The sequence below is a fragment of the Mercenaria mercenaria genome, chromosome 17 (genome assembly GCF_021730395.1).
Source record: "Mercenaria mercenaria strain notata chromosome 17, MADL_Memer_1, whole genome shotgun sequence".
NCBI lineage: Eukaryota > Metazoa > Mollusca > Bivalvia > Venerida > Veneridae > Mercenaria > Mercenaria mercenaria.
In genome coordinates, this window is record NC_069377.1 from 32,869,424 (window position 1) to 32,883,210 (window position 13,787).

The 13,787-nt window shown below is 34.3% G+C and overlaps 1 protein-coding gene across 1 annotated transcript; it reads right to left on the reverse strand.

The window, feature by feature from the left end:
- Positions 1 to 1,786: 1,786 nt before the first annotated feature.
- Positions 1,787 to 8,939, reverse strand: LOC123536597 (alpha-tocopherol transfer protein-like). The gene is made up of 8 exons (XM_045319923.2): positions 8,377 to 8,939; positions 8,055 to 8,210; positions 7,335 to 7,497; positions 6,939 to 7,000; positions 5,356 to 5,564; positions 3,950 to 4,060; positions 3,218 to 3,341; positions 1,787 to 2,152 (listed from the first exon to the last, which is right to left on the reverse strand). The coding sequence occupies exons 1-8, from the start codon at positions 8,384 to 8,386 to the stop codon at positions 2,010 to 2,012; spliced, it is 978 nt and encodes a 325-aa protein (XP_045175858.2). The 5' UTR covers positions 8,387 to 8,939; the 3' UTR covers positions 1,787 to 2,009.
- Positions 8,940 to 13,787: the final 4,848 nt, after the last annotated feature.

The window sequence follows — 13,787 nt, forward strand, 5'->3', positions numbered from 1 at the left end:
ATGGCAGCGTGTGTGACATTGATATTTTCAACCCGAGGGCAGAATGTCACCCGAGGCGATAGCATCGAAAGGTAGTTGAAATACTGGCTAAAGTCAAAATACAATGTATGCAAATGTCCTATTAAAGAGAAAAGTTCTGGACACCAAAATTTAATAAGATACTCGCATAGGAAACCGGCGATAGCTGCAACAGGAAAAATGTCGACAGCTCCTTTCCTTATCATCACTTTTGGCGGCAAATCTAGTGTTTATAGCAACCATGTAACGCGTTGAAGGTTTCATTCTTTAATAAAATCTGTAAAAAGATCCTTTGGAAGCAAAGAATGCAACCAAGAACAATAATAGCAGATTCGGTTTGATTGAGCCTGTTCATGAGAGGTAATGAAATGTGCAACACCTCTCACGCCCCCTTGCACCGGCTTAAGCGGGAACTCAACCTTACTGTGCTTGAGATCTTCATCACTTTTAAAAAATGTCACAGCGATACATTGCGCCTCCGCTGTATAATCATGACCGATTGTGTGGGGTACCACGTAGATGTACGTAGATTGAATAGATGTTTTCTTTGGACTGTACGCTAACAACGTCAGTTAGCACTTAATGAAATGAATGAATAGTGTACTTTCAGGAACTTGAAAAATAATGCTTGTAAAGTAAAATGGTTATTGTAGTAGATGCATTGAAAACGCTCCATAATTTACTTTTAATAATAATGTAATAGAACTATTGTAACTAAGTTCTCATATCTAGATGTACAATTTACTGAAAATTGTTTCTTTGTACTAAATGTAAGAAAAAGTAAGTTGATCAAGGCAGTAAAGTTTTTTTCTCTCAAGTCTAGAAAATTGCTACTCAGTGCTGATTAGACGGAAGAACGCAACTCTACGTATCGCGGGGTCGTGAGTTCGACCCCTGGACGAGGCTATGTTCTCCGTGACATTTTGATAAAGTACATTATGTCTAAAATAAGTCACCGTCCATACCTGGTACATGAGAAGAAGTTGGTAGATATTTGAGAACAGGTTAACACTGCTACAGAATCCAGACACATCAATTTGGTTAATTGCCCGCTGTTACATACATTTGTATTTGAAATATAATTGAAAAACGGCGATAAATGAACAAACAATAACAAAAATAAAAGTGTTGGTATATATATACATGTATCTTTTTCAGATAAGTATGTTTGATGTTCTGTCAGCTTTAAGAATCTTGTTAATACTAGACTTCATTGTCAGATTGCTCAGAACTGGAATAATGATGTTCAAACTCGAAGCACATTCGAATTACTGTATGACTTAAAACTGGATTTGCTTTTGAAAAGAACTTCGATATTTTGCAATATGATTTAGGTAAGGCGTTATTAAGGGCAGGATTTTAACACAGATAGAAGTTATATGTCTGTACTTCATGTGATGACAATTAGCTGGGCACATGAACAGATTCAATAAACATTAAAAGTAATGGAAGATTCTGGGTCTGCTATTATTTTGATTCATTGTCTAAAGGATCTTCTTGTAGATGTTAATAAACAAAATAAAGGATACATATCCAACTGGACATGTCTCGTTCCAAGAACGCATCTTCACAAAACCGCAGTCTCGAAACTGTGCATGTATGCACGTGTGTTCATGATTAAACATATATACATAATATATACACAAAGTAAAGCATACAGACCAAGAGGACGAATCGAACAAATAAATGAAAACAGTGGGATACTGCTAGTGTCAAACAATCGGTCAGTGCATCTGTGTATGGTTAACATTTGACATTCTATATATAGCGTACCCCTTTCATTATGCTAGTTCCTGAATTGTTTCAAGTTCATAAGCAAATCCATTCTATTTTTGGAACGCTTTATTTTTTCAAACAAAATTTTAAAATCAGATCTCTGATAGGCAAGGTGTGACAAAACAAATAAAATATATTAAAAACAGACATGCGCGCTGAACTATTCAGTAGGGTAAAACAAGAATGTACAATTAAATGTAATAAACTGTGTGAAATCAATCAATGTTGAGTTTTCTATATGATTCAGATGGTACATCAGATTTGGCTTTTAACTCGAGATCTATTCTATACTTTCCGCTGTTCAGATCACGTATGTGTGCAATGACATCTGGTTTTGTGAAGTGCTGTACCATATTATCTGCAAATACAAAAGTATACGTGCAAAACATGCTTTAAATAGTGCATACTGCACTTCATGTTTAAAGTACTTCAATTATCAAAATAATAATAACGTTACACTAGGTTACTACTTTTTTGTTTAAGGAATAATATATCCAAAACAATGATTTGTCGTTGAATAAAATCATTGTTTGGAGCTCAGATGCGAAGGAATAATTCTAAGAGAATCAGTAATACGCACTGAACGACAATGATTTTATTCAAGAAAAAAACAATATTTAGAACATATCATTTCGATTGTAACACTGTATCAAGGATTATTATCTACATCCTTGACGACATCAACCACATATTTACCTGTTTCGTGTGGTTTTCTTTCCGGCGCACCATTATGACGCTTGACGCTATGACTTAATAAATGTGCCGAACACCAGTGATTTTGTTGCATCATATTACACAGTTTCATTCTTCTTTGTTTTGGGGAAATTAATTCGAATCACGCATGGGTTTTTCATGCATCATGTAATACTATCATATATTTTTCTTTGGAACTCTCCATAGCCAAGTGGTTAGGGTGCTGACTTCGAACTATTTGCCTCTCACCGTTGTGGGTTCGGATACTCGTTTGGGATGTAGAATTATTCGTGTGAGGAAGTCATCCAGCTGGCTTTCGGAAGGCTGTTGTCTCTACCTAGGTGCTGGCCCGTTCCTGAAACAACTTACATGGAGGAGCACCTGATGTCTCCATACTCCATAAAATCTGAAATGTTTCCATATGTCCAAAATTGTGTCGTTGTGTCTCTAACGCCCCCAAAATGTTTCATTTGACACCTAATTAAGTTACTAAAGGTACCTTAATACACTTTAAATCAATTATGTTAAAGAAACGACCATTTCTGTGGTAAAATGTCTGTCTTAATCATATCATTTTCAGAGTACTTACTTTTTATGGCCACCTCACAGCACTGTGATTGCGAAGATTAATCAAACTTAAAAGATTGTCCTAAAAGGAAACGGAACGACACCAAGCAAAGTCTGCTCCCGGCAGGATATAAAATATGCAAATTGTTTCACGAAGCCTTACCTACAACCTCTGCAATTGTTCCTGCACATTCTCCACTATAACAGTCTGGTAGATATTCTCTCGGCAGTAAACTTTGATCTATATATTTATACACAGAAACCATGCTTTTGCCATGAACATGAAGCTGGAAAACGACAGAAAAAAATGTATTAATAAAAAAAAAAGAATTAGTCAGTGTCAGTCAGTGAAAACACTATTGATATTGGATACAAGGCTTAGTATATAAAGATGAAATATTCTTAACGATTCTTGAAGTCCACCTTTTTCAATTTCAAATTTTCCGAAAGTAAGGTGCATAATGTTGCCGTAAAATTCCAGTCTAGAATAATAGATCACTTTGTTTTTCAGTATTTCTAACTGTAAATACTGTGCTTTCACACTCTATCTAGCTAAATTATATCAAGTCTCCCTTTAAAAGTATACTAATATGACCTAGTGACAGAACTAGATAATAGTAACGAGACATCTTGTTAATAAAATAAATCAGAAGGTCTTTTGGAAGCACAGAATGCAATCATGCAAAATAATAGTAGACTCAACTCGGTTCGAATGCAAAATAATAGTAGACTCGACTCGGTTCGAATTAGTAATGGAATCTGCAACGCCCCTCAGGCCCCATAAACTTCCAGGATCGGTTCATGCGATAAATGGATACCCTACTATACAAATATTGAATTTACTCAATGGGCCCACAGGAGCAGAAAATATAACAACACTGGATATTAAACTTACTCTGTTAGCAATTTTATCACTGAATAACGTCTTGCAAAATCTCAGTAATGCATCAAACATGAGAGGTAAACCATATACATGTAGACCTTTTATTCGAGTAGGATATGCTTTCTGAAAATGTGCACAAATTATTGTCATATCGGTAATCACATGAAGCATTACATGATTCTCATGTCTCGAATTACAGATATATTTTAAAGGGACACGCATCAAGATTAAATCTATTTTTTTCGAAATTTAGAAAACATCTCCATTTGTGAGTAATATAAAGTAAACAAAACTTTCAAACGACTGGATATAGTCAGTTTTACATAATATACCCGTATTGAATGGTTTGCAGCTAGGTCAATGGTCATAACTATTTCCCGAGGATCGAAGCGTTTTATTACATGACACCAGAAATAATTTGTTTATATATTTTTCTCCAAATTTTCATTTCAGCCCATCATACTGAGTGTTGAACTATATAGGGTCATAGGTACAAACTGCGGAGCGACGATTTATATGATGAGTCATGTAATAATGTATACCATAACATGAACTCTTTTTTTTTTCGCCAGTCAATAGATTTTTTTCTTTTCTTATATAAACAGTCTATAGCTTGGTTGTTAGTCAAACGTCCTTAAATTCCTTTAGGATGGGCCTGAAAACATTTATTTAGGGTAAATATTAGGTAGACGGCAAAGAAACAAAGTGGCCTAGGCTGAACGATTTGTTTAAGTTCCGGAAGAAGAACTGTGGACATTTTGTAAAAAAAAGACATTTTGTAAAAAAAAGAACTTTAAGAAAAAAATAATAAAATTGTGGAGACCGCTTAACAAACTGAATGTCAAACATTTATGATTCTTTTCATTTCAATGAAGTATAAAGCAGGGTTTGGTTTCGTTTGGTCATTCATCCAACTCAGGATGGTTGAGCTAATGTCAAAACGTGAAGAAAAGATTGAAAGTTTATTTCTGATGGTCATGTAATATAACGCGTCATGAATGACTTGCTACAAAGGTCTCCAAACGCTTCAGCACATCGTAAAATATACTGTTAGAGGAATATAACTGTAATCTTTAGCATTTATATCAACTTCTGTAAAAATATACTATTCTATTGTATGAAACGAAACGTAGGAGTTGATACCTTTTAAAACAAAAAACAAAAGAAAAAGAAAACAATCACACTGCATGATGCACACCTGAGAACGTGCCACATTAAATAACATTCGAAATAATCGCAAAATGTGACAATTTGAAGTGCATGTAAACTATTTTAAAGAGATTCTAGAGTTTTCAAGTTTCAAAATAAGATAGATAAAATATTAAATACGTTATGATAAAGAAACCATCTGAATTCATTCTACAGTCAAATCACAATTACAAGAAGAGAAAGTCAAATGACACTATTTCAATTCTTACTTGAAAGATATGCATGCATCTTTTCATAGTGGACATGTTGTATGATTTTGCTGTATCAGTGTCTGACATAGTGCCGTCATGTAACAATAAGAAACCATTAACTTGAACTCGTTCATCCATATTCAGTACATCCCAGATACACATTACTGCTTGAAAAATTACGTCCACTGTTCCATATTTCTTTAGTACTTCTTCAACCCTTAAAGCTCCTACAATTCAAAAGTAAATCCATGAGGTTCTTTGGATATTTCTGATCATGTCTCAGACTAAACTTGGAAATACGACCGATTAGTACATTTGAATGCGAATTATCAAATGTCAAATATCAGAACAAAAAAGTATCATTTATAATTCAACCTTTCTACCTCTAAAGCGCCCGACGTCATTATGGCGCCGTGATTAGCGATACCTGTGGTTCAGTGATATTAGCTGTAAATGTATATTATACATCTTCCTAAAAGCAAACAAAAAAATATTGTTTATATTGTTATCCTATGGTATTGACCAAATGCAGCTCTAAACTGGGATGCACCAATCCATATTATTTCAAAATATGATTGGACATTATCTACTTCTGATGTCTGATCGGTAGTCGTCACCGTTACTTTCATCGCAACATTATTTTTTTTTTTTGATACCATCGATTAAATACTGTTCTTTTCTGGGCATTACCCCTTTAACATTGTGCATCTAGAAACTGTTTATTTCCTTGACTTTCAATTAAAAGCGCAAAATTGTATCGCTGATTACCGGTCATAACCGATTTTCGGGCGATGACCAATTTAATATACCTGCCAAGCATCTCAATGATGTCACATTTATTATTTCATGATACTTGTATTAAGCTTACATTTAACATAAATATTAAGTCAATTTAAGAAAACATAATCTGAAAATTACTAAGATGAAAGCAATATTTTAGCGAATACAAAATGACAAAAGAGACAAAATTGGGCCAGATGACATCACATGGTGTTGCCGTAAAAAAGATCTGGAAATAAATTGTTATTACGTCAGGCTAAAGCTTTTTTGTGCTGCTCCATAACTGTGTGAAATATACAATTGATACATGTGCAGGCGCTGACATAAATAGCCCGTACAGTTATCGAGTGAAACATAATATAAAACAGAAATACATATAAATACAAATCTATAAATTACTTGGTCTGTTGGATGTGGCCAATAATAAAACTAACGGAGTGTATAGAATTCATTAGTATATATGAAACATTTAAAATGTCTGACGCGTTCGACTGTTTCACAGATGTCACACACGTCAATTATACATAAAAGTGTGTCAATTGCCTTTATGAGTACACCTGTATAGTTACTTTACTACGAAGAGAAAACAAACTTTGTTTATTATTATTATGAGATTTGTTAAACTCATGCAAGCTCGGCTCCCATTTCAGTTGAAATTAATAGTATCGAGTATTTAATAGCATTAAAATTAGACTTCTAGTTCATTCCCATAATGACAAGACTGACATAAATATTTCTTAGATTTACAATAAAGGCATGTGATATGTGTATAATGTTAATTATTTCAATATAAATAAAACTAGAGTATTTTGATGTCATACCTGGTCTTTCAATGATTAATCTTCTACCCTCACTGTCTTCTCCAGGTGTAAATAAATAAAATCTGTAACATGAACAATTTATGTATTGATATGAATTCGTAGATTTAAATATAGCTAATCACAAAATAGTAAAAAATGTATTCAATCCATTTTTTCTGAGCTTGAAAACGTAAAGTGAAATAAAATTAAATGTAAAATATTATTATTTTTGAAATTTTAATATACATTTATAACTGTATTCGAAGGAAATATGGAGAAGTTGGTAGTTTTAGTGAAAATTTGGCTAGGCTGGTATGTTTAGTGGAACTGTGGCAATGTTGTTGGGCTAAAAGGGGGTGGGACTAGAAAGCTGGTAAATTTAGTTTTAACTTTCAGTCTATAATATTCTTTACACACCCAGACTTGAGCAAGTCCAAAATAACAGGGTTGTCACTACTGACTCCGGAATTGTACCAGTCTTTGTATTTTGTTCTTGCAGTCCAATAGTGCTCCAGTGTGCTTCTGGCAGCCAGCTGAGAGTACTTCCGAACCCTCAAAAAGCGTATGAGATACTCTGTGTCTTAAAATACATTACACAAACACATCTCATTAAGATATTTGTATAAAATAAATCATAAATAGTTTTATTGTGTATTTTCATTATTGTGATTGTTTGAGTACATGTATCATTTTGTAGCTTTGAACATTTTAGAATTTATAAAGATGACTTTAGGTATAACACGTTCCATTTGTACTTGACAGTTGTCCATACTGCCACTGAAATCTGTAGGATTTTACTTTGGAAGCAGAGAACGTGGCAATGGCATCGAAGACATACATTTTGTATAAATTTCAATTAAGTTGGTTTATTCGTAAGTATAAACAAGATTATATGAGCCGCGTCGTGGGAAAACCAACATAGTGGGTTTGCGACCAGCATGGATCCAGACCAGCCTGCGCATCCGCGCAGTCTGGTCAGGATCCATGCTGTTCGCTAACGATTTCTCTAATTCCAATAGACAATGAAAGTGAACAGCATGGATCCTGACCAGACTGCGCGGATGGTCTGGATCCATGCTGGTCACAAAGCCACTATGTTGGTTTTCCCATGGCAAGGCTCATATCATAAAACAAAACCTGTGGGTGTGTTGAGCCATTGTTGTTGTAGAGCCCATTCCCGCAGTGACTGAACTGCTCCGTCTAGTTCTTTGTCATCTTCATGTAACTCATCTTTTGCTTTCTGTTGCCATTTCTTATTGAGTTTCGTTTGAAACTTGTCATTATATCCTTCACCTACATAAAGCAATTACTTATAATAAATCACATGTGCAGAAAACCCTTTCTTTCAAATGAATACACACACGAATATGCGCAGTTAATTACATCCATAAACGATAAATGCGATATAAAATACGCGTGTATACATGCTCTTACTTTAGTAATGATTTAGAACACTAACCTGCGGCCATACTGTTTTGATCAATAAAGTGAACGATTTTTGCCGTAGAAAATTCGTTTCACTTCACTTCACTTCACTTCACTGGCGTTTTTTTCCCATCTTACCGGTGTAAGTATGCTAAATCTTTACACGTCGGCCTACTGCATGACGTCTTAATTCAGTGTGACTCCTCCCCACCTCAGACACATACAAACACAAACGTACAGTTCTATGATGCAAACAAATGCACATAAATGTTTCATATCGCGTCATATGGTTTGTATCGTTAAATTTGAGCTAAGCGACACCACCGTCTTTCCACCAAACAACAGGCATCGTTTTTAGATGTCGATCCTTACTGTTATCAAGTCAATCAAATCAATATAGTTACGCAGAATTTTTCATCAAATTGCATGACGTATATTAATTTAGAGTCCTTTTGCCAACAGACAAAAATCTGTCCATGCAATTAGTTTTAACCAGCTATCAGTCACACAAAAAAAGAAAAAAACATTGCAAGGTTTCTTTCCACACGTTCCGAACGTCTCTATTTACAAAACACGTGAGCAAAGAAACAGAATCTCTCACCTCTAAAGTATATAGCGTCCAAAAGCTACCCATTGTTTAAAGAGAATACTAGAGTATCAAATAAACATTAAAATGACACAAGTATTATTGTGTTTGATACATAATATCAATTAATACTCGGCATGAGCGACGTCCATAGGCTTGTTGAACAAAATGGTGCACGGAATCATGTAAAGATAAATAACATATTTAAACGCAAGATAGTGTCCAATAAAATATTGTCTAGTTATTTCAGTTTTGTAGCATGTTATTATAACCCTTCAGAGCGTTACAAGTTGCATCTACAGGCATAAATTTGATAAAAACATGGTTGAGATTTAACATTTTATGTCATATCAGTATGACCCACTTAAATGACTTAAGGTATATGACATTATGTATTGTCTTTAAATAGTTTGGTAGCCATTTCTTGAAAGCAAATTTACACTTGAGAAATAATAGAACTACTTCGATATGAATCGTTACTGATGCTACATAATACCGGTATATCAAGAAGAATGGCCATCCGATAACATTACCCACAACATGCAAATAAAGAAATAGAATGAAACATCCTTCTAATAACAGACGGTTAAGTTGATTTTTGTCTTACAAATTGACTGGATGTGTCCTTAAAACGCTGTATGCACGGCTGCGTTCTTTGGTTGTCTTTTTGCCAGATAAACTTCTCTCTTTGTTGATTTGTTTTTTCGATGTGCTAATTAAACATACATTTTTGAGGATCTTAATTGGTATACTGATATCTCGAATTCAACCTAATAACATTTTTATCAATGAAAAAGTTATACACCGGTATATTAATTTTGCCATTAGTGTCATAGAGTTTGTTACAAATGTATAAGAAGACCATTTGGCAACACATAACGCCAATCGTGAAACATCGGGTATTTCTGTATCCTCCGTGTAATACGTCTATTGTGCAGCATAAAGGTCAATGTGATCAGATTGATAGAAGGCAAGCAATATAAGAATAGACACGATTTGATTGAGTAATTTCATGAGAGGTAATAAAGTTTAATGGGCAGTACTATGCTCTTTTTGCTCCCTATCACCGGTTTAAGCGGAACTCAGGAGATCAGAAAACATAACATATTATGATATACATTGTATGTTTGTTGTTTTGTATCTCCATTGTGATACAAAGTCTGGTTTAACCCTCCCCACATTTTATACTGAAGGTTGGAACAAATAAAATCACACTGTATTAACAGAGTTGACAGATCATTGCCATACTGACTGACGCCAACTTTTATGAATAGTAAAGATTGTTGATTGTTTAAAGACAATTTCTACAGTTATTCTTTTTTGCAAAAACGTTTTAATGTCGTCAAAATTGAGAAAGAATGATTTAGAAGAGAACATATTTTTAGATGTAGTCCACGAAGGCTTCAGAAGTCCGAAAACACCATATATTTGGTATTTAGGGTATTTCTTGCTAAAATTTCAACCAAATGCTATTTATTTCTTCAAATATGACCTATCAATATTTTATAAGTTTCGGAAGATAGGCATGTACTGGATCGAGGATACTAATTTGGAAAAAAAACAACACTTTTATACAGTAAAAATGGCCATTTTTCACTACACTGATGGGACGATGTGATATTTTCTTCATGTCTTTTTCACTATAAAAATTTTCATTTTCTGTTCGCATTGTCTTCAGTATTGTAAATAATTCCTAAAGTAAAGCTGAATTTCAAAACACTATAAAGATATCGCAAGGGCATTTTGCATATCTTAAAGACAGTTTGAAATTAATCAATGCAATGAATTTAGAACAAATCGGATGACTATATATTTTATTGATTATTTCAAATAAATTTTAGGGTCTACTTGTAAATGAGCATTTTTTTTTTGGAAAATTCATGAAAGGATTTCTAAGAAAAGGAATCTGTAGAAATCGTCTTTAAAGGCCTAGATCTTGCCAGTGGTCCAAGGGATTTCTGTCTTCACTAGCACAGTTTGGGGGCCAATGACTATCACAGTATGGTTCCAATAAACAAGAGTCACTGTTTATTGGAAAGTCAGTCTATCTTATAAGTGTATCAATAAATGAACAATCGAAACATTGTACTTCATTATCAAACTTTCATGTAATACATATTTGATAACTTTAAAAATCATACCTATTTTTTGGTATTTTTATCAAAAGAAAATGCTCGTTGTTCTAACATAATGATAAATGAATTGGTATCCCCCGCCGAATGGGTTTGTGGTGAGGAATGGCAAAGAAATATATCCGGTAAAAAGTTAAGAATGTTATTAAGAAGCAAATAATTTCATTAGTCAGGATCAATATAACAGAAAACAAATGTTTTAAGTGTACATAATAACTGTATGTTACGTTTTGATATTTTGAATGGAATATGTTTACTGTAATCAGCTTAGCTTTTAGAATTATATGGAGTTATTTGAAATGTGAGCTTGAAGTGTAACTAGAATGAAATACTGTATTTGAGTAGTTTGGCACCAAGTGTCTCTGTTTAACATGTACAACTTAAAAGAACAAATGACCGAGTGAGAGTACAAAACTTCACATGCTGATAATAAATGTTGATGGAAAATAAAAAATGAAGAAAAAAAATTGTTGAGGTGGGGGAGGGATGCTGCATGGTGGGGGTGACTGGGTGGAGGAGTCATGTGGGGGAAGGGTACAACTTTGCAAGTTGATACATATTCATGGAACGTTTGAAAAAAATTAAAATAAGGAATGAAAAAACCCATTTTTTTGGGTGGGGCGGGGGGGGGGGGGTGACCGGGAGTGGGAACACAACTTCACATGTTTACAATAAATGTTCATGGAAAAAAATGAAATAAGTTTAATGAAATTCTACCAATTGGTTAGTTTGTTGTGTACAAATATGTGGATTTTTAAACAACTAAAGGGCAATAACTCTGAAGTTACTAAAGAGGTCCTGACGAAATTGTGTGTGCAGTACCACATTATGGTGATCTTAATTCAGTTTAAGTTTCATATTTCTACGTCAAATATATCACATGTTAGGAAGCAGAAATTGCCATATTTATAGTACCTTATATAGTTAACACTAGAAACTTCTAAGGGCCATAACTCTGGTATTACTTGGGCAATCTGACTGAAACTTGACGGGCTGCATAACCCCATAGTGGTGAACGGATGGAAAGACGGACGGAAGGACGGACAACGCCAAAACTATATCCCTCCGCCTTCGGCGGGGGATAATAAAAAAACAATTATTTAGGAGTATATTACAAATTTCATCATGTTTTAGGAAAAAAGCAAGTTTGTGCACAAATTAAAAATTGATACTTAAAAAAATGACATTCACTCATCTAAAAGTATCATTTTACAGTATGATATACTTCTACAACTTATATTAATCACTCTCGACACCTCATTCCTGTATTCAACAGAACGGAAGTGCAAATCAATAGTAAATATTCAATTTCTATTGCTGTCTAATGTCAAAGCGATTTCATAGACCTACCCCAATCAAAATCCCGGGAAAAGTGCTGTTTAGTTAAGTTAAAAGTCCATTACGAAATATTAAAGAAACAATATACACCGTAATGCGTTGCAATTGTACACACCTCACACTGCGTTGTAATCAATTTTGTCGATTATTTTATATGCCTGCAATGAAAATTCACAGATTATGAAGAAATAGTTGTTGCTTGACAGCGTCAAACTTACGATGTGATGCAAATGTGCCCAGTGGTCGCTTTGTACAAGATTTTACCATTTTTGATGGAAATTCTACAAAAACGACAGTCCCTCGTCAAACTGTACAGGAGTGTTTACATTAATGACAAAGAACTGCACTGCACAAGTGTTTGTGGCTGGAAGAGTACACATGCGGGCTCCTGTTTCACTGGTTGTTTTCAGTCAAACGTAAAATAATATATGGGAAAACTCATTAGAAAACTTACCGTAATGTAGTCAGCCGGCCATATTTATCCACCGCTTCTGTGATGAATCCTCCGCCACCGCAGCGTTGGAACCATCGCTTCTGCGAAAGCTATGGCCAGTGTGCTTTTATTGTTTTAAAGACAATAAAAGCATCGATTTCCTCAATATATAGATAAGTAATGGCAAGTAATGGAAAACTAATTGACCATTATTCTCATATTTTAAACAATGCATTGAATTGCCATTACATGTAATGGGAAAAAAGCTCCATTACCCATTGCATTCCATTACAGAAAAAATAATAATGCCCATTACCATTATTCATTACCCATAGCCTTACTCATTTGGCTTATCGGGATGACTTATTTTATGATCAGATATTTTATAGTTGTCATCCCTCCAAGCCTTACCCGTATCTGCATTTTACTGTTAGGAAAATGAAGACATTAAAAATCCAAAAAACAACAACAAAAAAAATCATAAAATACTGGTCAGACTTATTTGTTCCTATAAATTAATTCATGTAGAAACTTCAAATGGGTTGAATATAACTCGTAATTTTAAATAAGAGTGGGAAATATGATGTGAACAGGTGCTAGGAGCTAGATATCTACCCTGACACCAGTTTCATAACACAGCGGATTGCCGATGACACTAAACAGAAACAAAACACAAAATGTGCTTTCAAAAATGTCAGCGAGGCAATTTTATGCTTTAATGTCAACAAAAATTCATTATCAGAGATGTAATCATTACAAATACATTGTACATGTACCAGGAAACGTTCACAACGGATTTCATTGGGGATTTCCTAACAGAAATATGCAGAATAAGTTTGGACAAGACGGGACAGCGACAGTCAAAAGTTATCACGCGGTCCCAAAACGTCCTATTATTTGGACTACATTACCCATTGCCCCAGCCCTGATATGTAACGAGTGGAAATGGTGATTAC

Excerpts from the sequence above, each read along its gene's own strand:
- LOC123536597 (XM_045319923.2), bottom strand. Across the intron at positions 7,001-7,334 it reads TTGGACTTGCTCAAGTCTGG|ATTTTATTTATTTACACCTG; the intron begins GTGTGTAAAGAA and ends TTCATGTTACAG. Across the intron at positions 3,342-3,949 it reads GTGATAAAATTGCTAACAGA|CTTCATGTTCATGGCAAAAG; the intron begins GTAAGTTTAATA and ends GTCGTTTTCCAG.